The 27791-nt window shown below is 39.6% G+C and overlaps 2 protein-coding genes across 2 annotated transcripts in view; one reads left to right on the top strand and one right to left on the bottom strand.

The window, feature by feature from the left end:
• The window catches only part of rmi1 (RMI1, RecQ mediated genome instability 1, homolog (S. cerevisiae)), a 47315-nt gene extending 42783 nt beyond the window's left edge, over window positions 1-4532 (bottom strand). The window contains exon 1 of the mRNA XM_034170445.1: window positions 3771-4532. The gene's annotated coding sequence lies outside the window, so the exon portion shown is untranslated. The remainder of the gene's footprint in view (window positions 1-3770) is intronic.
• A 9-nt stretch (window positions 4533-4541) lies between these two features.
• Window positions 4542-27398, top strand: hnrnpk (heterogeneous nuclear ribonucleoprotein K). The gene is made up of 15 exons (XM_034170447.1): window positions 4542-4692; window positions 5064-5161; window positions 5449-5505; window positions 6342-6385; window positions 7891-7963; window positions 10129-10242; window positions 13463-13591; window positions 13766-14088; window positions 14411-14461; window positions 15468-15507; window positions 16242-16257; window positions 16634-16666; window positions 16871-16938; window positions 26040-26209; window positions 27226-27398. Exons 1-15 carry the CDS (start codon window positions 4635-4637, stop codon window positions 27254-27256), a joined length of 1305 nt encoding a protein of 434 aa, XP_034026338.1. The 5' UTR covers window positions 4542-4634; the 3' UTR covers window positions 27257-27398.
• The last annotated feature ends 393 nt before the right edge of the window (window positions 27399-27791 follow it).

A 27791-nucleotide genomic window follows, 5' to 3' on the forward strand; every position in this document is an offset into this window, starting at 1 on the left:
TTTATATACTAAGACACAACTGTATGTGTGCGTGTGTGTGTCCCTCTCCTGTTCAAACAGCACCTGCGACTTGAGTCAAACTTTGCACACATGTACTATGACATACAGTGAGTGACATAGGCCACTAAGCACTTTAGTAGGAGCAGTTAAGGGGAGTGACACTTTTGTGCTGCAGAACTGAGCCAAACTTGGCACACATATACTCTGATATACGGGGAGGGGGTCAGGCCATTAAGCACTGTAGTAGTAGTAGTAGTAGTAGCAGTAGTAGTAGTAGTTAAAGGGACAGTCACTTTTGTGCTGCAGAATTGAGCCATCCTTGGCACAAATATACTTTGGCATACAGGGAGTGACAAAAACCACAAGGACTTTAGTAGTAGTAGTAGTAGTAGTAGTAGTTAAAGGGACAGTCACTTTTGTGCTGCAGAATTGAGCCATCCTTGGCACAAATATACTTTGGCATACAGGGAGTGACAAAAACCACTGAGGACTTTAGTAGTAGTAGTAGTAGTAGTAGTAGTAGTAGTAGTAGTAGTAGTGGTAGTTGAGGGGAGAGACACTTTTGTGCTGCAGACTTGAGGCACACATATACTTTGACATACAGGGAGTGACATAGGCCATTAAGCACTTTTGTAGTAGTAGTAGTAGTAGTAGTAGTAGTAGTTAAGGGTAGAGACTTCATGCTAAGGCCCAACAGCTTAGAGGTGCGTCCCCTGGATGGAGGATACAGGAAACTCTTTTTCCTTTGTGGTTGGGAGGGCTTCTTTTGGCTGACTTGGGCTGGGACTGGCTGTGTGGGCAGGTCCTGCTGGTCTTGGTCAGTGACTGGGGCTGGTCTGTGTGGCTGGTTCTGGTTCAAGGCTTCCTGGGAGGCCACCTCTTGTTCCTCTGGAGGCTTCTTCTGGTTGCCTTGGGCTGTGCGGGTGGGTCCTGCTGGCCTTGGTCAATATATAATATTATATAAGCCTAGTAACCGTGGAAACCTTGGGAAATCCCCCTGGCAGATCTATGTGCAAGCATTCTGGGCTGTGCCATGAATCATATGAATGCAGTGTGTGCACACAATTAAAATGAAATTGTCATTTCAGCACTAGAAATACAATCGCGAGTGCACAAATTAGCCATAATTGGATGCTTAAATTAACCAGGAAGGAGTTTCATAAAGAAGGCCATATTTATAACACATAAAGTAGATATCAATACCTTGAAAAGGGAATCAGTTTGAAGAGTTTTATTTACTGCCCACATGAGCTTTTCTTCTAATAAAATTTGACCACATGTTTTTTCAGATTTCAGAGTTTTCTCGCACAATAACTATTTACCACAGATATGCCAAATTTACATATTTCATAGCCAGTATAGCTGGCATTAAGGAGCCAAGAAATGGAAAGGCTTCTTTGAGTGTAATGGTATGCTTCAGTGTCTCAAACATGGATGTTCGCAATAGTCAATGTAATATTTTCCATAATTTGAGCATACATAAACTTAACAGTTTAGTGTCAATGTCTGTTGTTTGACTATAGTCCAAGTCTGGGTGTCCATGACAACTGCCACAGAAAATTTCAGGCCTCTAAGTCAAGTATTTGCTGAGATGCCTTGAACATGGCTCCAGAAATGACTGCCATAATTTTTGCCTAAAAAAAAAACGGCAGACCCCATGCACACTAAATTGGCCATATCTCAGAAACTACTTGACCTACAGGCCTCAAACCAGATTTGTTGTTCTGAATAGTCTGGGAATATTTGATTAAAATTTAAAGAAAATCTGAGACAAAGTGTGTGAGGCCCTTGTTGAATTGACATGGAATGACCCTTGAGTCAGTCAGAGAATGGATGAATGACAATACGCTTTCTCTTCATGTCGGGAAAACTGAAACAATTCTTTATGGTTCAAAGCATAATTTACGGAAACAAAATATCATTCAGGTGCAATATGCGGGTGATACTTTGAAATGTCAATCAAATAGAGATTAAATAACGGTGCTGTCTGGAGAGGACATGGATATAGGTGTTATTACCAAGGCAAATGCTAAGTTAAAATTCCTCTACAGGAAAGCATGGAATGTCAATAATAGAACCAAGAACATACTTGTATCTGCCTTGATTCAATGTCACTTTGACTATGGTAGCACTTCATGGTACACTGGTTTAACCAATAAATACAAGACTAAGTTACAGTGTACTCAAAATGTCATTTTGTTTCTTTTAAATGCACCACCAAGAACTCATATTGGCGCGCATCAATTTGAACTGGTCAGGAATGTTACCTGTGGAACTGCGTGTTAACCCACTTAAATTAAACCTTGTTCATAACATTGCAAATAATAAACCCCAAAATTATTTTTGGCTTATTTTTAACCAATATGCAATCGACATTCAATCGGAACTTGAGCAACTAGCACATCTCTCCAAATACCTTTTGTAAAGTGCGATGGTAAATCCTCATTCTGTTATATTAGTATAGTATTACAGAATATACTACCAGGTCATGTTCAAACTCAAAAGGGCAAACCCCAATTAAAAACACAAGTTAAATCATTTTTATTCATTTAATTTTCTTCTGTCTTTCCTCCTTCTATTCCTTTATTTATATATATATATATATATATATATATATATATATATATATATATATATATATATATATATATATATATACACACACACACACACACACACACACACACACACATTCAGTAATATTTATCTTTTTAAAAATATTTATGGTTGTTTTTCACTTGTTATTGTAACTTCTCACTGATATATTATCAATAGAAATACGTGCTAGTTGCTTTATTGTGTTTTTCTTTTACTGTTATGGTACAGTGCCATTTAAAAATAAATAAAATAAACTGTGGATGCACCCAGAGTTGAAATAGCAACACTGCATTAATGCCTTACAATCTATGATTAATGTCATATCTTACCGTGCAGCGCACGTCATCAGCGTCAACATGCAGCCCAGCAAACAAAATAATCCAACCTTCAAAACAACAATATGCCGTTCATCTTCTCATCATATGCAAATTACACGTTGTTATGTCGCCAGGTAATCTAGTAACCATTCAGATCTTTTGGGGAGGTGTTTTTGTTTGTTTTTTACTTTTCCACAACCTGGGCGCCAAAGTTGATTCAACCAAAAGAGGTTAACCGCTTTGATTCAACCCAACTTAATATTAAAGCCAATTTAGCTTCATGCTCATGCAATATCTCCCTAAAAAACGCTGCCTATATACAACACTACTTCTTAAATCTTATGTTGGTGGCTGCACACATTAGAAAAACATCGCGAATAAGATCCACTCTTACATTTTCTACCTTTCGAAGGACCGACAGCATCCGGTTTCGGGGTGGTGGGTTGTTTTTTTGTTTTTTCTAAGGAAACGCCTTAAATCTCGTGATTGATCCCAGCTTAGCGAATCGTAATAGTCGCAAGTTCGGTTTTCGCTTCTCTTTAGCCAATCAAAACACTTTGTGTCCATTTCTGTCTTTTCACGTTTGGTACAGAAGGAAGTCGGACGGACGAAGGTAGTACTGTGCTTCACGCTTGTGCGCTCGTAATGTTTTTGTTTTTTTTTAACTCTAAATACATTGCTTTAAGGCACACTATGACTATAAATATGTTTGTTGCTGTGGAATCATGATTTATTTTATGTGTGGTGCGAGTTTAACAGTCAACTAATTTGGCTAGCTCGCCTTGTGTTCAGTGAACAACATGGCGAAACTTGTTAGCCATTAGCTCGGGCGGTGTGGTTGGTCTTTGTACTTACGGCAGAGGTGGCAACAGCATGCGTTAACGCTCCTACAAAGGTTGTGCACGTGTCTGTTTAGTAAGATATCAGGATAGGTATCTAGCTAACGTTTCATTACAAATTGAAATATGTCCTATTTTAGCAACGTTTGTTCCTGAAGCGTTTCCTCGGCGCCAAGTAGCTGCTCCTGCTACTAGCATAGACCTAAGTTCGCTTCTGTTGTGTAGCTTTCGGTTTTGTCTTTTGTAGTCCACCGTTTGCCGCGCTCAGTCTCAATAATTGCCAGTTATATTCATCGTGTTTTTTTTTTTGTTTTTTTTTTTTTTGGATGACTAGGTTAATTTAACCTGAGTATTTTATCAGGTGCATAATCTCATTAAATCATTAAAAGTTAAAGCCGTGGTCTGCACTTAATGCAATCACACTAGCGGTATTTTTTATTATTAATGTGCAATGCGCATGCAGCCTATTTAGCTGATCGGAAGCGTTCACCCGTTGTAACACCAACATAAATAACAAATTTAGGGATAAATTGTGCTGTCTATGTCCCCACCTCACTGATACCACATTGTAGCTTACGTTTGGTCATTGCCTTTTTAAAGAAACATTAGATCCGCCTATCAACACGCCCTTATTTTTAATCATAAATACCACTGAGTACTGGTTGCCTGACAGCATTCTCCTTTTTCCTCCCGGGTTTTGAACAGCAGAGTTTCTGTGTGGTCACCTGCCCACAGTTTTAGTAGTTTGTGTATTCCTCCTTTTTACAATGCTTACAGGTTTCTACAGATCACAGCGGCCGGGTTTCTGCTTTTGTACTCTTGCTGCTGCCCATTCCCAGGACCTGGGTGCACACGGTTTGTCTAACACTCTTCGAAGACCATGGATTCAGAAATTGAACAGCAGGAAGATGCCTCGTTCAGCAACGCAGAGAGCAATGGTAATGGATTTTGTATATTTAAATTTTTATGGTGGTTATGCAGTTTAAATGCATTAGTTCAGTGATAGACTTACTATGTTGACATTGTAAAATGAAGGACTAAATGGTATTTCATAACAATGATCCCAGTAGCAGTAGTCATAATTGTAAAATATTTTTCCAGCTAGTCTTTCAGATGTGCAGATATTCTCCTGTTCAATATGGTTTCTGGTATGTTTTTCCTCACAAAAGCAAAGATGTGCAGATTTGTCTTAAGACAAAAAAGCAGTCTTGTGTTTCAGTGTAATTTAAAAAATTACTTTATATATTTTTTCCACTAGAAGATTGTGTATTCAGGCGTGTCATTGCATGCTTTTATCTCCATATGCCAGGTAAGCGCCCAGCTGAAGATGCAGATGAACAGAAATCATTTAAACGCTCCAGGAACTCTGATGAGGTGGTTGAGCTTCGTATTCTCCTGCAGAGCAAGGTTACTGTTTTAAGTCTTCTGCACATACCTTTCGCAAGATGTTTTCCTATACCTTTTAAACATTATTTAGGACCTTTTTATTATTTATTACTGCCTTCATCATATTGCCTTTTGAATAAATAAATTACAACCTTTTGTGAGTATATTTCAGTCACTGTTTAAATTATTTTACTATTGTCTTGCAGCACATCTGGTAATTAGTGTCAAGTTAATGTGTGTTGTTTGGTTGGTTGGTTTTGTTTAAATATACGAGTATGGATTCAATTATTGTAATTCTTCACTCTCAGAATGCAGGAGCAGTAATTGGGAAAGGTGGCAAAAATATCAAAGCCCTTCGTTCAGATGTAAGTACATCTGTTATTTATTTATTTTTTTTTACACTCAAACTTATTTTTTATTCAGTTTTGCTTTCCTTTTCTTCCTCCTGAGTGTGTAGTATTAAAATTATTTTCAAAGGGAAAACTTTTTTTTTTAATTAGGGTTTTGACTGGCTGATGCCCGTGTTGATATTAATGTTAATAACATCTTCTCACAAGTGCTGTTGATTTAGTTATAATCTTTTTAGAAGAATGTCATGCTTTGGCCTTAGGGACAAATGTCCACCTCAAATTTTTGTTTGCAAGCATTGTAACAATTTTGTCATAGTAATACAGCCTCTTGTTAATTTGGATATGTTGGTGCTATATTGAGGTCTGTAACGTTGCAGTACTTTTTGGCAAGTTTTTAAGTAACCTGGCCAATTTTTCCAATTAATTTACAGTTATCTTATTTTTGTAGCCCAATTCAATTTGTTCACCTCTTTCATTGTCTCTGGTCTATATCCCCACATTTGAAGTACTCATATTCTTAATATGCCATTATCCATTTTCCAATGTCTCCCTTCTCCTCTTCTCTCTTTGACAAACCAAAATCTCTGAGAGAATCAAATTATCACATTTGACCAGTGTAGAGCCTGTATATTAAAATGTATTCCTCTTCCCTCTCCCTTGTTTATTTTATTGTTAACTTTTTGCCCACTTCCTCCTCTGTTGCCCATGTTCTGGATGGCCCCTCCTGCGCCCGCCCACCTGACACCCTGGTTGGCCCTGCCCATAATCGTGCCCTGTCCCTAAATGGGCGCCTTACTTGATTGACATCTGTGTGCTCGAATGGCCCTGGCCCCTGCCCATGCTACGCCCAGTTCAATGCCAGTGTGTCAGTCCCAGACAGCAGTGGGCCTGAGCGGTATGTCCCTAAGCTCCTCCCTCTCACTGCCTGACTACAGGTCAAACAAGAAGATAAATAATAGTCATCCTGCCTCTGTCAAGTCACTGTTTTTTTTAATATACCTGTTCTCTCAGTACTTTAGCTTCAAAGTGCCTAAATGCGCTCATGTCCAAATTTGCCTGGTGAACTTGTAAAATTCATGTGAGCATCTTTTATGTGCCACTTTAAAGTCAGGACAGTGTTTAAATTTAGGCTGTTATAAATTATTCCACAATTTGCAACTGTGTTTTCAAATCTATGCAATGATCTCTTACAGTCGACATGTATGAAATATGTTGTTTTATTTTCTGTTTTCAAAGATGATTAGCTAACTTGATCTTTTGCATTTTCACCACTCCACCCCCACTCTGTGTATATACTGGTGATTTTTGTTCTGTCTTCCTTAGTTTCATCATCATTTTCACATGCTTCTTGCTCCGTTCCTTCCTTTTGTGCCCTTATAATATTGCTAGACTGAGATTTCCTATTCATTTTGAAATGCAAAAGGCCTGCTAGAATTCAAGTGTTTGAGTTTTCCTTTCCTCTTTCCTGCTTCATCCAAATAGTCACCTTATGTGGAATCCTGGAGAATATACAAGATCTGTCTCTCTCATCTTTGCATTTCTTGGTTTCATGTTTGTTGCTTTTCCTATTCCCTTTTTAAGTATCTGTTTCCAGTGGTGACAAACTTGCTTTTTCCATGGTATAATCTCTTAACTTACTTTTTCTCAGATGTCTGCCATTTGTGTCCCATGTGTATACATTGTGCCTAATTTGTCGTAATGGTTTAAATTAGTTTTTATTAAATGTCACCTGGTGGGTGTAAACAACATTTTTTTGTTTTCTTGAGTAAAGTAAAATTAAGCAATTCACAATTCCTTGTTCAAGCCAAATTTTTAAGAATGGTATGGTTTGAGAAGGATTTAAATAACTGAAAGATTATTCTTTCTCTGCATTCATTGATCTTGTCAATTGGTATTGGGCAGCTTATTTGGAGGCGAGCCTACTCAAAATCACTGTGGTATACATCCACCCGATTAGACCTTCGAGTGCTCTTTGGTAACCTTGGTACTTATTTCTGCCAGATCTTGTCAGACTTTACCTTCCCTGTCTTTCCCCTTCGGCGGTCACTAAATGCAGTCGCTTTCTTTGGGTTCCTTTTTGTTTTGTTTTTTCTTCCTTTCTTTGAGCAAAGTAACTTTTCGTAGAATTGGTCATACTTATTATTAATCGTATATGTCAGGTTTCAGAATTATAGGAACTTTATTGTTAGCTTTTGTTAGTCACCAGATAGGGGTCAAATAAATGGGGTTTGATTGTTCTATTTTGCTAAGACTTTGTTTAAGGGATGTGATGAATTCTCTGATCTGAAATGCTATTCCCTTCCTCTTCGAATGCCTATGTTTGCAAATCCACCCACCAATTCTTTGGTGGCTCTTCATGGCTGTGCTCTCTGCATTGTCATTGGTGGATATCATATAAAGCATCCTAAGCATCAGTGCTGACATTGAGACAGTTGGTGATATCCTGCTGAAGATCATCCCAACTCTGGAAGAGGTTAGTACTGTTGAGCTATTTATTTTATATCTGCTTTGTCTTATTGTATATCGAAAATTTTCATATCAAAGTCAGTTGAACTCTGTTCTCCCTATCGCATGTCGGCGCATCCAGTCCACCGAACGGGGTGTACTGTTTTATTATTGTCTTGCTTTCCTGTGTTTTACAGTCAGTAAAACTTTGTGATTTACACAGCCAGCGTTAAAAATATATCAAATAAGTGTAAACCAGATGGGACAGACTAAGTAACAAATAATAAATGCATACCTTGCAACGCAACCACATCCTACTCATTTGACTTCTCCTGGAGTGGTGCGCAGCAACCAGGAAGGATATCGTTCTGTTGCCCAGAGTGTTTCTCAACTCAAACTTTATTTATAGAGCACATTTATAATAACCGGGGTTGACCAACATACTGTACACATTAAAAACAAGATAATCAAATGCAGCAGTTGTAATAAATAATACTGAAATACTTAAAACAGTGCTAGAAAAATAGAATGAAATTCAAATTAAATTAAAATTTTGCCATGAGCCCAATTAAACTTGATTAAAAACCAGGGAGAAGAGATGTGTCTGTAGGGAAGATTTAAAAACGTCGATTGATGCCGCAGAGCCAATGTGCCAGAACTGGTTGTTCCAGAGCCTAGGGGCTGCTGCCACAAAGGCTCTGTCACCTTTTAGTTTTTAACCTTACATTTTGGGTGACCAGTAGCCATTGATTTATGGGTCTCAATGCTCTGGTAGGGGCACAGACACGGAGGAGCTCAGTCAGGTACTGGGGGCTAGGCCATTGGAGCTTAAAAAACCAGTAATTTTTAAAATCTAAAAACAGGCAGGAGCCAGTGTAGTGAAGCTAGGACAAGGGATATGTGGTCATGCTTGTGTTTTCCAGTAAGGAGATGGGTAGCTGCATTTTGCATCCGCTGCAGGCTGTGCAGGAGTCACTCGTCTAGGCCAAAATACAGAGAGTGACAGTAATCCAGTCGTGTGTTAATAAAAGCATGGATTACACAGGCTCAAGATCTTTACATGGCAGGTACCCTTTTATTTTTGACAAAATCCTCAAATGGGGGGAAAAAAATGCTGTTTTTCACAACTGAACTAACCTGGCAATCAAATTTCAGCTTGTCATCAAATATTAAACCAAGGTTTTCACTGATAATCAGATGTTTTGTGTAAGGGGGCACAAAAAGACAGCAGAAAAGTCTGATGGGCCAGATCCAAACATTATAATTTCCATACTTGTTTTCATTCAAATTCAGAAAGTTTGTGGTCAGCCAGGACTTAACATCATTTAGACAATCAAGGAATGTCTGTACAGTCATTGGATGTTAGCTTCAATGGTTTCTAGCTTCACACTGCTTCCTATGCTCAGATATTTCCAAGTTCCACAATTTTGACATGGCGGTCATTAAAAGTCTGATTGCTGTTGTCATGTATGCGTTTCTTGATTCTTTCATTTGTCCAAAAACAGTCAATAGGCTGGTAAGCATATACATCACAAACAGCTAGTGGTGCTGACTGCTTCAAAGTCCTGTGTCCACAGCAGTCTCTTTAAGATTGCTAACCCACCACCGCGTTCTCCAAGCCTTCACAGCCGTAGTCTTGCAAAACCAGATAAACCTGTGCAGCTTTTTTGTAGACGCATAGAAATGCACACTATAGAATGGGATCTGAAATTTGGCTCGCACTAAAAAAAAATCTATATTTAGTGTGTCCACTTAACATCTGAAAACCGAAGGATTAACAGCATTAATTGTTACATTGGTAATGCAATATTTTTATTACCATTTAAGTTTAATCTGAAAGTCTGTACATCTTAATTGCTTTATTTCAACTCTGTTTTGAAATACAGTGACGTCTTTGTCCAACAACTGATGGATCTTGTCGTAATATCACTAATTTTTATGTAACATGTTTTGCCTATTACTACCAACGACATTAACGTGAAGTTGTAAGCCATTTGTGGTATGTGGTAAAATGCCCTTGATCTGGTCATATTGAGCAAGACTGTCAAAAGCTTGTCATTACTGATAATATTTATTGTGACTGTTTTATCGCCCAGCCCTACAAATGAGATTTACACTTGTAATATGTGTGGTTCTGTTTTCTTAATGTGATATTTTGTTAGTCTTAATTATTTTTTTGTACTACCTTTTCAGTACCAACAGTACAATGGTGTAGATTTTGATTGTGAACTCCGCCTGCTGATCCACCAGAGCCTGGCTGGCTCAATTATTGGGGTGAAAGGAGCTAAAATCAAGGAACTCAGAGAAGTATGTGTAAACCAATGATTGGAATCAGTTCACTGGTAAAACAAAGTCAGGCCAGTTGTATCTGTACTTGTATGTCTTCAGTTACTGTTAGGTTTTCGACTGTAACAAAAATGCATGTAAAATGAGTTAAATTTCTATGCCTGTTTCTTTGTTGATGTTCAGTACTTATTGAATTACTACACCTAGTACCTATGTTGAAATGGACTTTAATAATCTTAAAACAGTTAAGACTGTATTCTGGCTAAAACACTTCATGGAAACATTTTCTGATTACCTTAACCTGAAAAGTTCATAATCAGAGTAACGATTAATCTGAAGATGTGGTGACTATTCCAATGTTAGTCTTGTTATTGAAGTGCATTGCAGACATGTCAATACTTTAATTGACTATGACCTCCTATTGGCATTTTTTTAAGCATTTTGCGACATAAGACATGGGTGTAATATGACTGTGAATCATTAATGACACTTCTTTCAGCTGCTCCCATTAGGCTTTGCCACAGCAGATCAGTTGTTTCCATCTCACCCTGTCCTTTGTATCTTCCTCTGTCACACAACCACCTGCATGTCCTCCCTTAGTACATCCATAAATGTCCTCTTTCGCCTCCCTCGTACCGCCTAGTGCCTCCATCCTCAGCATCTTTCTCTCTATATACCCTGGGTCCTTCCTGTGCACATGTCCAAACCATCTCAATCTCGCATCTCTGACTTTGGCCCAGTCTCAATTCTCTTTTGTGCTCCTTACCCATGTCCCACCCCTACCGCTATGCCTACCCCTTTAAAACAAGGGGTAAGGCAAAGGGGTATGCCTCTAGCCCTATGAATTGAGACTCCCCTCCGCCTTAGGGGGAAAAAAAACAAACTGTGCCCATTTCATGAGTTTGACGCCATCATGTTGCATTGCTTAAAGTGCCGTCTTAACTGTTTGTCAACATGGCCACATCTGAAATACTTTTCCAGTTTTCCAAAACTGTTTCCCCTCCATCCAGTGCCTGTTTCACCCGTTCATTGAATTTCACACAACAGTCTTCCTCCTTCAGATTCCACCATCTTTTACTTTGAGCTCTAACTGTTCTTTTTCACCTCTAAATTTGTCCTACAAACCACCACCGATGCTGTCTAGCTACACTCTCCTGCCACCACTATACAGTCTACAATTTCTTTTAGCTTGCATCTCCTACAAAGAATGTAGTCCACCTGTGTGCACCTTCCTCCACTCTTATGTCACCCTGTGTTCCTTTTTCTTAAAATAGTTGTTCACCACAACCATTTCCATCCTTGATTTTGCAAAAAAAAAAAAACTACCATCTGCCCTTCCACATTCCTGTATTTGATAGCATATCTGCCTATTACTTACGCGTCACCTTTGTTCCCTTCACCAACATGCCCATTAAAGTCCACTCCTATCACCACTCTTTCATGCTTGGACACACTCTCCACCACCTCATCTAAGTCACTCCAGAAATCTTATTCCTCCTCTTATCTCACAACCTACCTGTGGGGCATATGCACTGATGATATCCATCATCACCCCTACATTTTCCAACATAGATTTATATAGTACCAAATCACAACAAGCTGCTTCAAGGCATGTCACACACATAAGATATAACCTTACCAACCCCTGGAGCCTTTACCAACCACTAGAGCAAGCACACAGGCAACAGTGGTAAGGAAAACTCCCTCTGATGATTAGTGAAGCATATAACAGAATATTTACAGAGGAATCTTTCAAATGATGCAACAAGCACCAAATTTGGTGCAAATACTCCTTAGACATTACTCTTTTGTAAAAGCTTTTTCAATAGGCAGCCAGGTAGGGGTCAATTGAAGAATTACACAGGGGTCAAAATTTGCAAATGCTCCAATCATGTTGAAAACTATACTGCATTATTTGTCTGATCACAGAGATTCCAAAAGGGTATAGTTTGGACTATCTGTGACTGAATGTTATGCAGTTATGGGGTAAAAACAGTAAGAATGGTGACAGAGGTCAATTTCAGTTTGTACAGTAGTCAAAAGTTAAAGTTGCTCCAATTTTGGTAAAAAGTGGTGCAAATTATTGGTTGTGCTAGTAGGATTAATAAATGGAATAGTTTTGACTGTGTTGAATGCTTGGTCTCCAAAGTAACAGTCAAATAAGGTCAACGTCCATTGGATTCTATGACGTGTGACATATGTTGCCCCATAACATAACTCAGCATGACACATGTGCAAACTATTCCATTTAAAAGGACAGGAAGCACAGTTCCATGGTGTGCCAGTATGCTAGCCATACGAAAGGGAGAATAAATGCAGCTTAGGTCTAGACTTGAATGTATCAACAGAATTTGTTTTATCTTCATAGGGCTGGGGTGGGCAATTGTGCCAGGAAGGGCCAAGACATTTCAGGTTTTTTCTTGCTACCATTCACCTCAGCAGGTGATTTCATTGATAATCAGGTGTTTATGTTCAGGGAATAAGCTCATCGGCAAACCCATCTGCTAAGGTTGGAAGGAAAACCTGCACTGTCTTGGCCGTCATTGCCCACCTGTGCCATATGGAGATAATTCCACAAAACTTCAAACTCATCACCCTGTCAGACACCTGCTTAACCTCCAACATACTCTTCCTTTAAAATGACCACAACACCATTTCTCATCATATCCACACCATGATACAACTTGAACCCACCACCTGTGCTCCTGGCCTTACTTCCCTTCCATCTGGTCTGTTGCACAAACAATATGTCTACCTTTATCCTCGCCATCATGTCAGCCAGCTCTCTCCCTTTACCAGTCTTACTGTCAACATTCAAAGTCTCAACTCTCGCTTCCACCCTTCTAGTTTTCCTCTTCTGCTTTCTCTGGACACATTCTCCTCCTTCTTCACCCAGCAGTAGCCCAATTTCCACACACACCCTGTTGGGCACTGGTGGTGGTCGTTGTTAACCTGGGCCATGACCGATCCGGTATGGAAATTTGATTTGTATTCTGCATCTTTGCTTTTGGCTTGTTTTACGTTGGATGCCCTTCCTGACACAACCCTACTCATTTATCCGGGCTTGGGACCAGCACTGTACTGACTGCATTTTGTCAAATCTCAGCCACATGGGTGGCTGAGATTTGACAAAATTTAAGGTTAACACCCTGATTCCTTCTACCCTCCACCTTTATTGGCTGTATCAAGGAAGTAGTCATTTTCCATGCTTGTTCATTATTACTTGTCTGTGTGTTTTCAGAATACCAAAACCAGCATCAAGCTGTTTCAGGAGTGTTGTCCTCAGTCAACTGACCGGGTGGTGTTGGTTGGGGGTAAGACTGAAAGGGTGGTGGAGTGTATCAAGACGATGCTGGAGCTTATCGCTGATGTAAGAAACATTTTTTGTTTTACATAGTGTGATAATTGTTTAAGGTGGATAATTCTGATTTAATTTGTACCTTATAAATTTGATCATGTTCACGTTTATTGAAGGGAAAAAAAAAAAGCTTAAAAATTCTTGGTCACTTGCAAAGGTGTGTTTATTTATCGTTTTTGTTTTTAGGCTCCAGTAAAGGGTCGTTCACAGCCCTATGACCCTAACTTCTATGACGAAACATATGAATATGGTGGCTTCACAATGATGTTTGAGGACAGAGGGGGTGGCCGCAGGCTTATGAGTGGGTTCTCCCCGCATGGCAGCAGGTCTAGTCGGGGAGACCGTGGGTATGACAGAATTCCTTCCAGCAGAGGAGGACGTGGGCCCATGCCTCATCGTCGAGATTACGACATAAGTCCTCGCCGAGGACCTCCTTCACTCCCTCAAAGTAGGGTGAGCAGGGGGAGTGGCCATGGAGGAAACATGTCCTTGGCACCCCCACGCAGACGGTAAGGGATTTTTACACATAATGTAGTATAGGATTTGGCACTATATATTCTGAAAATTTTCAGCACCCAGAGACTTCCAAACACCCATTAAAGTTTAGATTTCTTGGACTTCTCAGCTTCTTGAGTCTTACTTTTTTTAGTCTTTGTATGGAAAGCACTTTCTCTTCAGTCCAGTATTCTTCCTATAGTCATGTCATACTGTGCACCCCTAAACAAACAGTGATATTAAAGCTTTGATTAAATTGGTTTACTTCATTTCATCAAGTGTATGTTCTTATTTCTATTTTTCTGTCTTTCTATTTCATTTCCATTTTAATTTTAGAATGGATGATCGTTACTATAGCTCCTACCGGAGCTCAGATGAAAGATCAAAGTAAGTTTCTGACCCAAATCCTATGCTACCCCAAGATGGCTTTATCACTTATTGTTAGAGATGTCCCTATCAATTTTTTTTGGGTCCCTGATTGAAGGCATTATTAATTATGCCATTTTTGTCCTGTTAATTTACTGTCTTAATGTATTTAGAAATTGTTTAGGTTCTTGTTATATACACTATTATTATTATTACTACTACTACTACTTCTGTTTTGTCCTTTGGTTTTTAAATGGACTTCAATGAAAATAAGGCTTTTCACTTTCTTGTCATTCGTGTATTTTTAACGTATTTACAATTATATTATGTACTTACATTGAACTTACTAAATAAAAGCAGGTGCTTTTATTTTATGTCTTACACATGCACAAACAGAGACATTGTCCTGTTTTAAACATGATTTATTCCTGACCCAGCTTGAAACCTGTGGCATATGTAACAGAAATGCACCCAATATGTTTGAATTTTTACCTCCCATATTATTAACGTGATCCACCTGGTTGAGAAGTACTGTAGGGGAGACGCTGAATTAAATAATTTCTTTATATTGGAATAATATTTGAATAGTTACTACCACTCATAAAATGTCTATTACTGAAGAACAAATGACCACAGTTCATTTTTGAAAATGGCATGCATCCTTCTATGTTCTATCCTTAGTATATGGCATCACTGAATGCAGTTTTGTGTGCGTGTGTATGCGCACATGTGCCTGTCTGCCTTCATTTAAGCTTGGGTTGTGGGGTAGAAAATCAGCAATATTTGCCTCTGATCATCGTTGCCACCACCTGTCACTCCTCTCACCATAACACTGTCGGAGCTGTTCCTGTTACTGCGTTGGAAGATGGCTGAGAGGAAATGTGTTTATCTTGCTCAGCGTGTGTGCAATTTGACCTAGACTAGAAAATTTATTTGGGATGTTGTCACGCATTTTCTATTTCTTTCCATTCCTCCACCCACACCCCATCTCTTTCTTGCTGTCTCTCTTGCACGCTTTCATCACCAGTGAAAGAAGAAGCAGACTGGATCGCTATAGTGATAACATGGTTAGTGACCCCTTGCCCCCCCCCCCCCCCCCCCCCCCCAACGTCTCACTTGGTGTCATGCATCTTCACACTACTATATAATTTTATCCAAGCACTAGAAAATGTACACCAATTGTCAGTTGTGCTGCGATGAGTACAATGGTAACAATTCATCTTAGGCCAGGTCATATACCCAAAGAAGATTTGCAGTGTTGTAAATCACCCTACCATTATAACCACCACCTCATAATGATAGGCTAATTGCCCTCTTGCTTTGTACATTTTTATGACTAACTTGTTTTTCCTGTAGAGAGACAGACTGTTTTGGGGTGGTGAGGGTGGGAATGACCGTGTTTGGTTGCTATGCAATAAAAATGCTTTGTTGACAGACTGGAAGCTCTCTGTCTCTCTCTGTCTCCCCCTTCCTGAGAGTTGGCAGGATACTGCCTGCCGTTGCTGAGCAACAGCTTTGTGAATTGCCTGTTGCCCTGGTGACGGCAGCAGGTGAAAATAGGGGCTGATGGAGATGCAAGGAGAGACAGGAAGGGGGGATGGAGAGAGGGAAAGAGGAGGAGTCTAGTTTATGGATGAAATCTGGGTGGCTTTAGATGATATAATCCATGGATGAGGCTGTTGCATTATCTTTACATTCATGCTTGCTACTTTTGAAATATGTTTAACAAAAAATAAAAGAAATTTCTGCATTGTTTGTAGCGTAACAGGCTTTGTGTTCTCTCTTCCCCCTCGCCTTACAGAGTGGAGGTGGTTATGGTAAGTGCCAATGATTGTCTTTTGTGTAGCATTAAATGGCTTTCAGTTTCAACATTTTTATACAGCTTTCTGTGTATCAGAGTTCATAGAACTCTTTTCATTATTGTCTAAAATGGTAAAATGTACTTTAGCAAATAAGCCTGTGATATTCCGATTCAGTTTATTGAATTACTGCCGTAAAGACGTACTGTGACAAAATGCTGTTTAAGGGAAAAGGTCTGTTTGCATCAAATGGTTCTAATGTTTCTGCTAGTTTTGCAGTTGCTGTCTTCAGAAGATCAAATGTGTTAGAAATTATATCTTGAAAGAAGCTTGAAAATTTGTAAACAAATATTGAATTGATGTGTTCAGTGTCCCTTCTTCTTTACTTCTTCAGACAACAGTTCATCCTGGGACAGCTACCAGTCAAGTAAGTGTCTACAATTTGTGGTCAGTGTGATTTACAAAAATTAGTTGACACATTTTCCTCAGACACCATACTTGCAGTAGTCCTGAATCATTGGATGCAAGATGGTTTCTGTGCCCCCCTTCATGTTCACAAGACATTTCGTCATGTTTCTCTGTTTTGCATTCTTTTCCCTCTTTTTCAACTCTGCCTGCACCTTCTCACCAGGTGGCCGTGGCTCTTACAGTGATCTAGGTGGTCCTGTCATCACAACACAAGTGACGATCCCAAAAGATGTAAGTAAATGAAACCACAGTACCGCAAATGGAAGATGAGCTAAATTGATATGAAACATAAATAACATTGTCACCAGAGTCAAATTTGTGTTCATTTGGTTTGTAGTTCCTCACAGCTTGGACATTTCTATCTTGCATGTCATGTTGGTAATAGACAAAGTGATTAATTGTGTGTGTCCATGTCCCTTTGGTTCTACCACAAGTGTAGGCAGGTCTTATGTAATTGAAACACCTGTTAACCCCCGAAACATGAATCAGTTGCAAATCGTGAATTAACCACAAATCGTTAATTGCAAAACGTGGTGTGTGTGCGTGTGTTTTCAGTTTAAGTAGTTTATGGATTTCAGTTTACGGATCAATTACTGCAGGAAAACTTCATTGCAAACCCTATCACCACAAAAATTACTTTATTTTTTTTTACCGGGGGCATGCACTCTACAGCCAGTGAGGTGGGGAGGTGATCCAGGTGAGCTTTTGCTTCTGCTGTCAAGCACCCCGTCTCACTGGGTGTGTCCCGTTTGCATTTTGTAGATGGTCCCTACGCTTCTGTTTCTCTGCCGTCTGCTCCTACAGATCAGTGTTATTTTTCCAGCTCAGGGGAAAGCTCATATGGATAAAAGTAAGGTTGTAGCTCGTTGTCTACCTTCCTGAGGTTAGAAACTAGTGTTTGTTTTTCTAAAACGTTCTGTTAAGATTGAGTTGTTTACCGGAGGGGGAGGTTTCTGTCCTCTGAGTTTGACAGGTGGACTGTCCCAGTCAAACTCCCAACCTGACACTGTCCCCGGAGCGGGACACACCCAGCGGGTCTGGGCGATGGACACCAGAAGCCCGCTCGGATCACCTCCTCAGGCTGTAGTGATCCCCACCAAATTATTTTTATTTATTTATTTATTTGTGTGTGTGTGTGTGTGGTGATAGGGTTTGTGGTCAAGATTTCCTGCAGTAATTAATCTATAAACTGAAATCCATAAACTGCTTAAACTGAAAAAACATATGTATCATGAATGATATTCACGTTTTGTGAGACTTGCGTTCACATCTTGGGAGATATTTTTCAGTATTCAGGTTTTGCAATTGACATTTTGTGGATAATTCATGATGTGCAACTGATTGATGTTTTGGGGGTTAATAACACCTGATATAATTGAAGTAGAGATACACAATTTATTGTTTATGTATGTATATCACAATATGCTTATGGCTTTTTCAGGACAGATACAGGTTATTGATGTAGAAGACTAATCACCGATATTTGCTTACAGTACAAGAGTGTCAAAAAGGCATAGAAATTTAGAATAAGACAAAACTTTCTTGAAAGTTACAACATATGATTAATTCACAGAACCTTTCACCATAACGTTAATATGTTATACATAATGTTTAGTTATTCCTCAGCCTCCTTTAGCAGTAATGGTACTTGTAATAAGTGTAGCTTATTCGTAGCTTTGGAGGCCAGGCTGGGCGAATTGGAGACTCGGCTCCGCACCGTGGAAAATTCTACAGCTAGCCAGGCCCCTGTAGTCGGTGCGGACCAAGGTAGCTTAGCCGCCGTTAGTTTCCCTCTGGCAGATCCCGAGCAGCTGGGAAAGCAGGCCGACTGGGTGACTGTGAGGAGGAAGCGTAGCCCTAAACAGAAGCCCCGTGTACACCGCCAACCCGTTCACATTTCTAACCGTTTTTCCTCACTCGACGACGCACCCGCCGAGGATCAAACTCTGGTTATTGGTGACTCTGTTTTGAGAAATGTGAAGTTAGCGACACCAGCAACCCTAGTCAGTTGTCTTCCGGGGGCCAGAGCAGGCGACATTGAAGGAAATTTGAAACTGCTGGCTAAGGCTAAGCGTAAATTTGGTAAAATTGTAATTCACGTCGGCAGTAATGACACCCGGTTACGCCAATCGGAGGTCACTAAAATTAACATTGAATCGGTGTGTAACGTTGCAAAAACAATGTCGGACTCTGTAGTTTTCTCTGGGCCCCTCCCCAATCGGACCGGGAGTGACATGTTTAGCCGCATGTTCTCCTTGAATTGCTGGCTGTCTGAGTGGTGTCCAAAAAAATGAGGTGGGCTTCATAGATAATTGGCAAAGCTTCTGGGGAAAACCTGGTCTTGTTAGGAGAGACGGCATCCATCCCACTTTGGATGGAGCAGCTCTCATTTCTAGAAATCTGGCCAATTTTCTTAAATCCTCCAAACCGTGACTATCCAGGTTTGGGACCAGGAAGCAGAGTTGTAGTCTTACACACCTCTCTGCAGCTTCTCTCCCCCCTGCCATCCCCTCATTACCCCATCCCCGTAGAGACGGTGCCTGCTCCCAGACCACCAATAACCAGCAAAAATCTATTTAAGCATAAAAATTCAAAAAGAAAAAATAATATAGCACCTTCAACTGCACCACAGACTAAAACAGTTAATGTGGTCTATTAAACATTAGGTCTCTCTCTTCTAAGTCCCTGTTAGTAAATGATATAATAATTGATCAACATATTGATTTATTCTGCCTTACAGAAACCTGGTTACAGCAGGATGAATTAGTTTAAATGAGTCAACTCCCCCGAGTCACACTAACTGCCAGAATGCTCGTAGCACGGGCCGAGGCAGAGGATTAGGAGCAATCTTCCATTCCAGCTTATTAATTAATCAAAAACCCAGACAGAGCTTTAATTCATTTGAAAGCTTGACTCTTAGTCTTGTCCATCCAAATTGGAAGTCCCAAAAACCAGTTTTATTTGTTATTATTTATCGTCCACCTGGTCGTTACTGTGAGTTTCTCTGTGAATTTTCAGACCTTTTGTCTGACTTAGTGCTTAGCTCAGATAAGATAATTATAGTGGGCGATTTTAACATCCACACAGATGCTGAGAATGACAGCCTCAACACTGCATTTAATCTATTATTAGACTCAATTGGCTTTGCTCAAAATGTAAATGAGTCCACCCACCACTTTAATCATATCTTAGATCTTGTTCTGACTTATGGTATGGAAATTGAAGACTTAACAGTATTCCCTGAAAACTCCCTTCTGTCTGATCATTTCTTAATACATTTACATTTACTCTGATGGACTACCCAGCAGTGGGGAATAAGTTTCATTACACTAGAAGTCTTTCAGAAAGCGCTGTAACTAGGTTTAAGGATATGATTCCTTCGTTATGTTCTCTAATGTCATATACCAACACAGTGCAGAGTAGCTACCTAAACTCTGTAAGTGAGATAGCGTATCTCGTCAATAGTTTTACATCCTCTTTGAAGACAACTTTGGATGCTGTAGCTCCTCTGAAAAAGAGAGCTTTAAATCAGAAGTGTCTGACTCCGTGGTATAACTCACAAACTCGCAGCTTAAAGCAGATAACCCGTAAGTTGGAGAGGAAATGGCGTCTCACTAATTTAGAAGATCTTCACTTAGCCTGGAAAAAGAGTCTGTTGCTCTATTAAAAAAAAGCCCTCCGTAAAGCTAGGACATCTTACTACTCATCACTAATTGAAGAAAATAAGAACCCCAGGTTTCTTTTCAGCACTGTAGCCAGGCTGACAAAGAGTCAGAGCTCTATTGAGCTGAGTATTCCTTTAACTTTAACTAGTAATGACTTCATGACTTTCTTTGCTAATAAAATTTTAACTATTAGAGAAAAAATTACTCATAACCATCCCAAAGACGTATCGTTATCTTTGGCTCCTTTCAGTGATGCCGGTATTTGGTTAGACTTTCTCTCAGATTGTTCTGCCTGAGTTATTTTCATTAGTTACTTCATCCAAACCATCAACATGTCTATTAGACCCCATTCCTACCAGGCTGCTCAAGGAAGCCCTACCATTATTTAATGCTTCGATCTTAAATATGATCAATCTATCTTTATTAGTTGGCTATGTACCACAGGCTTTTAAGGTGGCAGTAATTAAACCATTACTTAAAAAGCCATTGACCCAGCTATCTTAGCTAATTATAGGCCAACCTTCCTTTTCTCTCAAAAATTCTTGAAAGGGTAGTTGTAAAACAGCTAACTGATCATCTGCAGAGGAATGGTCTATTTGAAGAGTTTCAGTCAGGTTTTAGAATTCATCATAGTACAGAAACTGCATTAGTGAAGGTTACAAATGATCTTCTTATGGCCTCAGACAGTGGACTCATCTCTGTGCTTGTTCTGTTAGACCTCAGTGCTGCTTTTGATACTGTTGACCATTAAAATTTTATTACAGAGATTAGAGCATACCATAGGTATTAAAGGCACTGCGCTGCAGTGGTTTGAATCATATTTGTCTAATAGATTACAATTTGTTCATGTAAATGGGGAATCTTCTTCACAGACTAAAGTTAATTGAGTTCCACAAGGTTCTGTGCTAGGACCAATTTTATTCACTTTATACATGCTTCCCTTAGGCAGTATTATTAGACGGTATTGCTTAAATTTTCATTGTTACGCAGATGATACCCAGCTTTATCTATCCATGAAGCCAGAGGACCACAGCCAATTGCTAAACTGCAGGATTGTCTTACAGACATAAAGACATGGATGACCTCTAATTTCCTGCTTTTAAACTCAGATAAACTGAAGTTATTGTACTTGGCCCCACAAATCTTAGAAACATGGTGTCTAAACCAGATCCTTACTCTGGATGGCATTACCCTGACCTCTAGTAATACTGTGAGAAATCTTGGAATAATTTTTGATCAGGATCGTCATTCAAAACGCATATTAAACAAATATGTAGGACTGCTTTTTTGCATTGTACGCAATATCTCTTAAAATTAGAAAGTCTTGTCTGAGTGTGATGCTGAAAAACTAATTCATGCATTTTTTCCTCTAGGCTGGACTATTGTAATTCATTATTATCCGGTTGTCCTAAAAAGTTCCTAAAAAAGCCTTCAGTTAATTCAAAAGGCGGCAGCTAGAGTACTAACAGGGGGACTAGCAGAGAGAGCATATCTCACCATATTGGCCTCTCTTCATTGGCTTCCTGTTAATTCTAGAATAGAATTAAAATTCTTCTTCTTAACTTATAAGGGTTTGAATAATCAGGTCCCATCTTATCTTAGGGACCTCGTAGTACCATATCACCCCAATAGAGCGCTTCGCTCTCAGACTGCAGGCTTACTTGTAGTTCCTAGGGTTGTATAGAGTAGAATGTGAGTATGAGCCTTCAGCTTTCAGGCTCCTCTCCTGTGGGAACCAGCTCCAATTCAGATCAGGGAGCAGACACCCTCTCTACTTTTAAGATTAGGCTTAAAACTTTCCTTTTTGCTAAAGCTTATACTTTAGGCTGGATCAGGTGACCCTGAACCCTCCCTTAGTTATGCTGCTATAGACGGTAGACTGCTGGGGTTCCCAGATGCACTGTTTCTTTCTCTTTTTGCTCTGTATGCACCACTCTGCATTTAATCACTAGTGATCGATCTCTGCTCCCCTCCACAGCATATCTTTTTCCTGGTTCTCTCCCTCAGCCCCAACCAGTCCCAGCAGAAGACTGCCCCTCCCTGAGCCTGGTTCTGCTGGAGGTTTCTTCCTGTTAAAAGGGAGTTTTTCCTTCCCACTGTAGCCAAGTGCTTGCTCACAGGGGGTCGTTTTGACCGTTGGGGTTTTACATAATTATTGTATGGCCTTGCCTTACAATATAAAGCGCCTTGGGGCAACTGTTTGTTGTGATTTGGCGCTATATATAAAAAAAATGATTATTTTTTTATTATTTATTTATTTTTAATCTATAGTAAGGGCCAGAATTTGTACCAGTTTAAGTTAAATATGTATGATTTATTTTATGTTTCATGTTATGCATGGGTCAGAATGAATGTTTAAAAGGTTACAAGCACATTAATATAGACCAGTTTCCATTCCCGGGCATCTTTAACCACGATTCCTAGCATGTCACCATATCGTCTCCAGAAAATATGAACAAAGAGCAAGCACCAGTTGGTGGCAAAGCTCCAGTTAGTGCTGAAGTGAGACAGTGATGACTTCATGCTTAGAGTTCAGGTGTACAAACTGTGACAATGCAGACAATAGGTCAAACATTTTGACATCCCGAGATTCATTGCACATCAAGGAGAAAAGACCAAGGAGCTTTTAAGCGAACAATGCAGGCTGCGGTTAGCTCTGATCAACAGAGCAAATTTCAACTCTGACCCAAGCAAGCAGCATTACAAAGTGTGCTCTTGAGTATTTCATTTTGGGTATGTATTTTCAGCTGCTAATTATGAAATGATGAAAGAAAGATGACGATTGCAAGCCCTAAAAATGGTTAAGTTTAGCCGTTTGATCTACCGTTTACCATTGCGTTTGAGGACCCTGATTGTGATGTGTTTTTTTTTTTTTTTTTATATATCTATATAAACTTCGTACCTGTGATTAGCAGGTGGGTGGAGGGGGAAAAGAGGAAAAAAAAAATAATATAATGTCAGTGTAAGTTACCGCTGATCTCCAGTCACCAGCTTCTACTTCGTAAGGATCGATGCCATTAATCACCTTCTTAGTGTGGGGAGCAAATGTAGCTTCATCTGGGGGCATTTTTATAAGACATTTTGAACTTTCCCGCTTCGGCTTTTATCTACAGCAGTCTGCCAGACAAGATGGCGTCATTCAGGGCATCATAAGTGAAAATGACAAACGGAATGGGGTCTGTTGATGGACATGGCATAGGGCCCCATCTTCAAAACTTAGATACAGATGCTTTAATCTTGTAAGGCTACCTCAGGTGTGGTATTTTGTAAACCTTTTATCAATAGACTGTTTTGAATTGGATCACGTCTCTTTTGTCATTCACACTGGATGATGTTACTGTGTCTGCAGTTCCTTAAGTGTTTTGGGTGAGTGTGTCGTCGTCCCCCTCCCCATGTTCACATTCATTCCAGATCACCTTCTACAGAAGGTATGCATGTGATGTAGTCAAACCCAAAAGCCAGGAGTATACCAGCATGCTGGATGGTAAACAACGTGACAGCAGTTGTGTTCGCTTGTCCATAAATTACGTTGTCAGCTCTCAAAAGGTGGAGGTGGATGGGGACAATCCACATTGTGAGAACACGAATCAAACAATTTTAGACTCAAAACGGGGAAAAAAAACACCATGAATCAAACAGTTTTAGACTGTTTTCAGCCTGTCGGAACTCTGTGAAGCTGTTCAATTGACGCCCGTAAAGCCGAACCAGCGTTTTGCAAATTAATGTCAGTAAACGCACAAACTTCTACATTTGTGACAAAACAGTGGCAATCATTAAAGCAAGTTACTTTGGTATGAGAAGTATTTAACATATATTTTTAACTGCGTGTCTCATTAAGCAGGAGGAACAACATAATCTAACCTGCGCACTGTGGATACAGGTGATTTTTTTCCTTGCCACCATTCAAAAAAACAAAAACAAAATGGTGCACAAAGCAATTCACCTTTCATGTGATCATCTCAGACGCATCTTATGATGATCTTGTTCACAGACCCTGCAACAAAGTATTTGTATTCCTGATGGAATAGTTGTAGATGTCTGGGTACTGAATATCAGGGACATATTCGCATGCCATCATCTCCAAAAACATCCACAAAAAATATGCGGAGTTCTGCCTAGACAATGGAGTAAGGGTGCCATGCTGTTATACGGTCATCACAGCGCTATTATACTTTGGCATTATCTCGCGATTTTGATTTGACAATTTATTCATCAACGTTCGTCAATTGATTGATATTTAGTAAGTTCAATGTAAGTACATAATGTAATTGTAAATACATGGATGACACGAGAAAGTGAAAACGCACGCCACCTCGAGTGATAATAGCCAACAGAACCACTATACTAAAAATTTCTGGGGACAACTCTGATACGGGTCCTGAAGGCAAGTCCACACACTGTTCGTCATATAACTGTCCTTTCCTGACTTTGCCACAAAAAAGGATTTTGCTATTAATTTGCGGAATTTTGGAAAGTTCGGCTGCTGTAAACGATTGCTTTTTTTTTTTCCAGCCATTTACCACCCAGCATGAAGGTATACATTCTCAAGGCAGTTTGATGACGTCAGTGCATACCCTCTATATTTTTTTGTCAATATTCGGCTTGTTTGATTTTGCGCAAATTTCATCATCTCATAAACATCCACTGTAACCACTGTACAGGGTTTAAAATCATTGTAGTCCGTGTGTAGTAGTTTGGCAAACATCTCATCTGCGACATGGTACACTCATATTAAACAGCAGCATTTGTAATTATCTTTGCCTGTAGCTGTAAACGCAAATGCACAGATCCCTCGGGTGGACTGAACACGGAGAGGGTGGCTCACAAATGTGGTTGGTACGCTTTGAGTTAATATTTCTGAAGAAAGGCTGCAGTGACTGCACCTGTATCATAGCCAAAGTAGCACATTTTAAAATGAAATTTTTGTCGGGTTTTAAAAAACAGATAATCATAACATTTTGAATGTCTGCACCTATATTCGACCAGGCCAATAATCGGTTGACCCCCGCTTCTGCACAGTGTTCATATAGAAGTATACATGATCCCAAATTATACATTTATTTTTGGCTAGGTTTTCCTTGTTCACGTGTCAAAATAACTGGCCACTTTTAACTGCTGCACTGATTTGGTGCTGGATACACACCACACTATAAAGTCACAAGTGACAGTGTTGTCAAACCAGAAAAGCTTGCCTGGAACAGACCATTCTGGTTCTGTTGTAATGACTGCACATGTGAGACCTGGATATAACATCACAGAGTGCACAGAACTGTATGTTAGGTCTGCACCGACATGGACATTACTTGTGAGAAATCACGTTAGATTTCCGTAGAGCTTCAGGTTTCTTTGAATGGCTCATTTGAAGCAAGAACTGCAGAGCTCTTTGTGTATGCAGCATTTGGATTTGATCTGTGGGAGAAAAACCTTGACTCTATAATCATAAATCAATTTTCCAAGTGCTGTATATTCAGGAGCAATCAAGTTCACAAACTGCATTTATCATTGTATTTATTCTACCTACCAAAAATGAATATTATTCTTGACTGTATTTGACAGTTGGCCTGCTTTACTTTATTTTTTCTACTTTTTGTTTTATAAGTTTTCATTTTCCTACTCTTAGGCATGCCTAGAACAAGTTTATTTTTCTATTCTGTGCACTCTTAACAGCTCGCTGGGTCTATCATTGGCAAGGGAGGCCAGAGGATCAAACAGATCCGCCACGAGTCAGGAGCATCCATCAAAATTGATGAGCCTCTCGAAGGTTCTGATGACCGTATCATCACCATAACCGGCACTCAGGATCAGATCCAAAACGCCCAGTACCTTCTACAGAATAGGCAAGTACTGAACCTGTCTGAGTGTAGCTCATTGACCTTTGTCTTATTACATGTCAAAATCCTTTGATTTATGAAACAGCCTTGATTTGTTTAATCATTGATCTGATCAAGTGCTGCTCCTGTGAATTAGATAACGTTTGGTTCATACCGAATTCCAGATTTCTCACATGTTGAAAGTATAACATGCTTAACTCTGAACAACACTTGTAGATTATGGGTGTAAGTGATTTTCATGGCATTGCTTCATTAATGAATTTAACATAGTTATTTGTAGGTTATGCCTTTCTTTTTCTGACTTTCTCTTCACTAACCTGTTTCCCTTGCCTCCACCCCCCACCCCCTTTGCAACCTGCAACTAGTTTAATCATTCCTCTTACATGAAATGGCTGTGAATGCGTATTTATCATGTAACATGTTTGAAATTGATTTGTTGAAATGGTCAGTGTGAGTGACATGTAAAGTGATTCTACCATTTTAATATGATGGTTGAGAAAATGGGGAGGGGAAAAAAGTCTGCCATCCTAGCTGTTTCACTGTGAAGCAGGGAGTGGATTGATTCTTTCCCTGCCTGCTGCTGTGTGGAAGACTAGTGATTTTGTTGTTTTTAGTTAGATCATGTGACAACAAATCACAGTCTACCAAATAGCACAGGCTCCTCCTCTTCTGTCTCCCTTGGCAACCAGTAGGCACATATGTGTGTACAACTTCCCTATTGATGCTGTCCAAGCTTTGCTAATGCAAAAGTAGATCTGTCTTAACTAACCAAGCTTTCCTTTTCGTTCCTGTCCACCCTCAGCGTGTTGCGCCTATTTGGCCACTAGGATCTCTCCTTCAATCAGATTCCTCTCGTGCCCTCCTCTGTCTTTCCTGTCGGTGTCGATTTGCATTGTATCCTTCCTCCTCTGCCACCTTAACCCCTGAGACATGTCCTCCTACAGTTCAGGACCTTTGTCATTGACTTGTGAGTGGTCTTTTTAAGTTTTGTGTATTTTGTTTTTCCACTCTATACATTTCAGTGTGAAGCAGTACTCTGGTCAACTCCTGTAGGCCCAGGACTCTTGGTGAAGCACATCCAGATTGTCCTCTCCACTCTTCTGAGCATTCTGGATTATGGGTGTTTTTATTTTATTTTTTTTAATGAAATGTCCAACATTCCTGTGAATAAAAGAAAAATGTTTTATGCTCTGCATTTAAGTGTAGTCCATTGCTTATCTGACACTTTTTTTTTTTCTAAAACAGCATTCTTAAGTCTCTTGACTTTCTTTGTTGTGATTTGTAGGTGAACGTGTCCTCTGTAAGACACCACGTACAGTGTGCTTTCTGTTGTCTGTATTACGGCTTTTGGCCTTGCACCCCATTACCACTGTGTGTAACATGCAAAATGTAAGCTACCGTACTTTTCTTTTATCATTGAACATTTAATGGCTTTCTTTTTGGGGGGGGATATAAGAAATTCTAAAAATGGCTTGGGGTGTTTTTAATTTGGGATGCTCAGTAACACCATAGTGTGATTTGTAAGAATTTTTGTTGTAGTTATTAAATACATCTGACATAAAACGTGTAGCTGGAAATTGGTCATTTT

The sequence above is a fragment of the Thalassophryne amazonica genome, chromosome 5, assembly GCF_902500255.1.
Source record: "Thalassophryne amazonica chromosome 5, fThaAma1.1, whole genome shotgun sequence".
Lineage (NCBI taxonomy): Eukaryota > Metazoa > Chordata > Actinopteri > Batrachoidiformes > Batrachoididae > Thalassophryne > Thalassophryne amazonica.

Coding starts and splice junctions, on each gene's coding strand:
- hnrnpk (XM_034170447.1), top strand. CDS start 4,635: ATGGATTCAGAAATTGAACAGCAGGAAGATGCCTCGTTCAGCAACGCA. Junction 7,964..10,128: donor TCATCCCAACTCTGGAAGAG/GTTAGTACTGTT, acceptor CTACCTTTTCAG/TACCAACAGTACAATGGTGT. Junction 13,592..13,765: donor TGCTGGAGCTTATCGCTGAT/GTAAGAAACATT, acceptor TTTTGTTTTTAG/GCTCCAGTAAAGGGTCGTTC.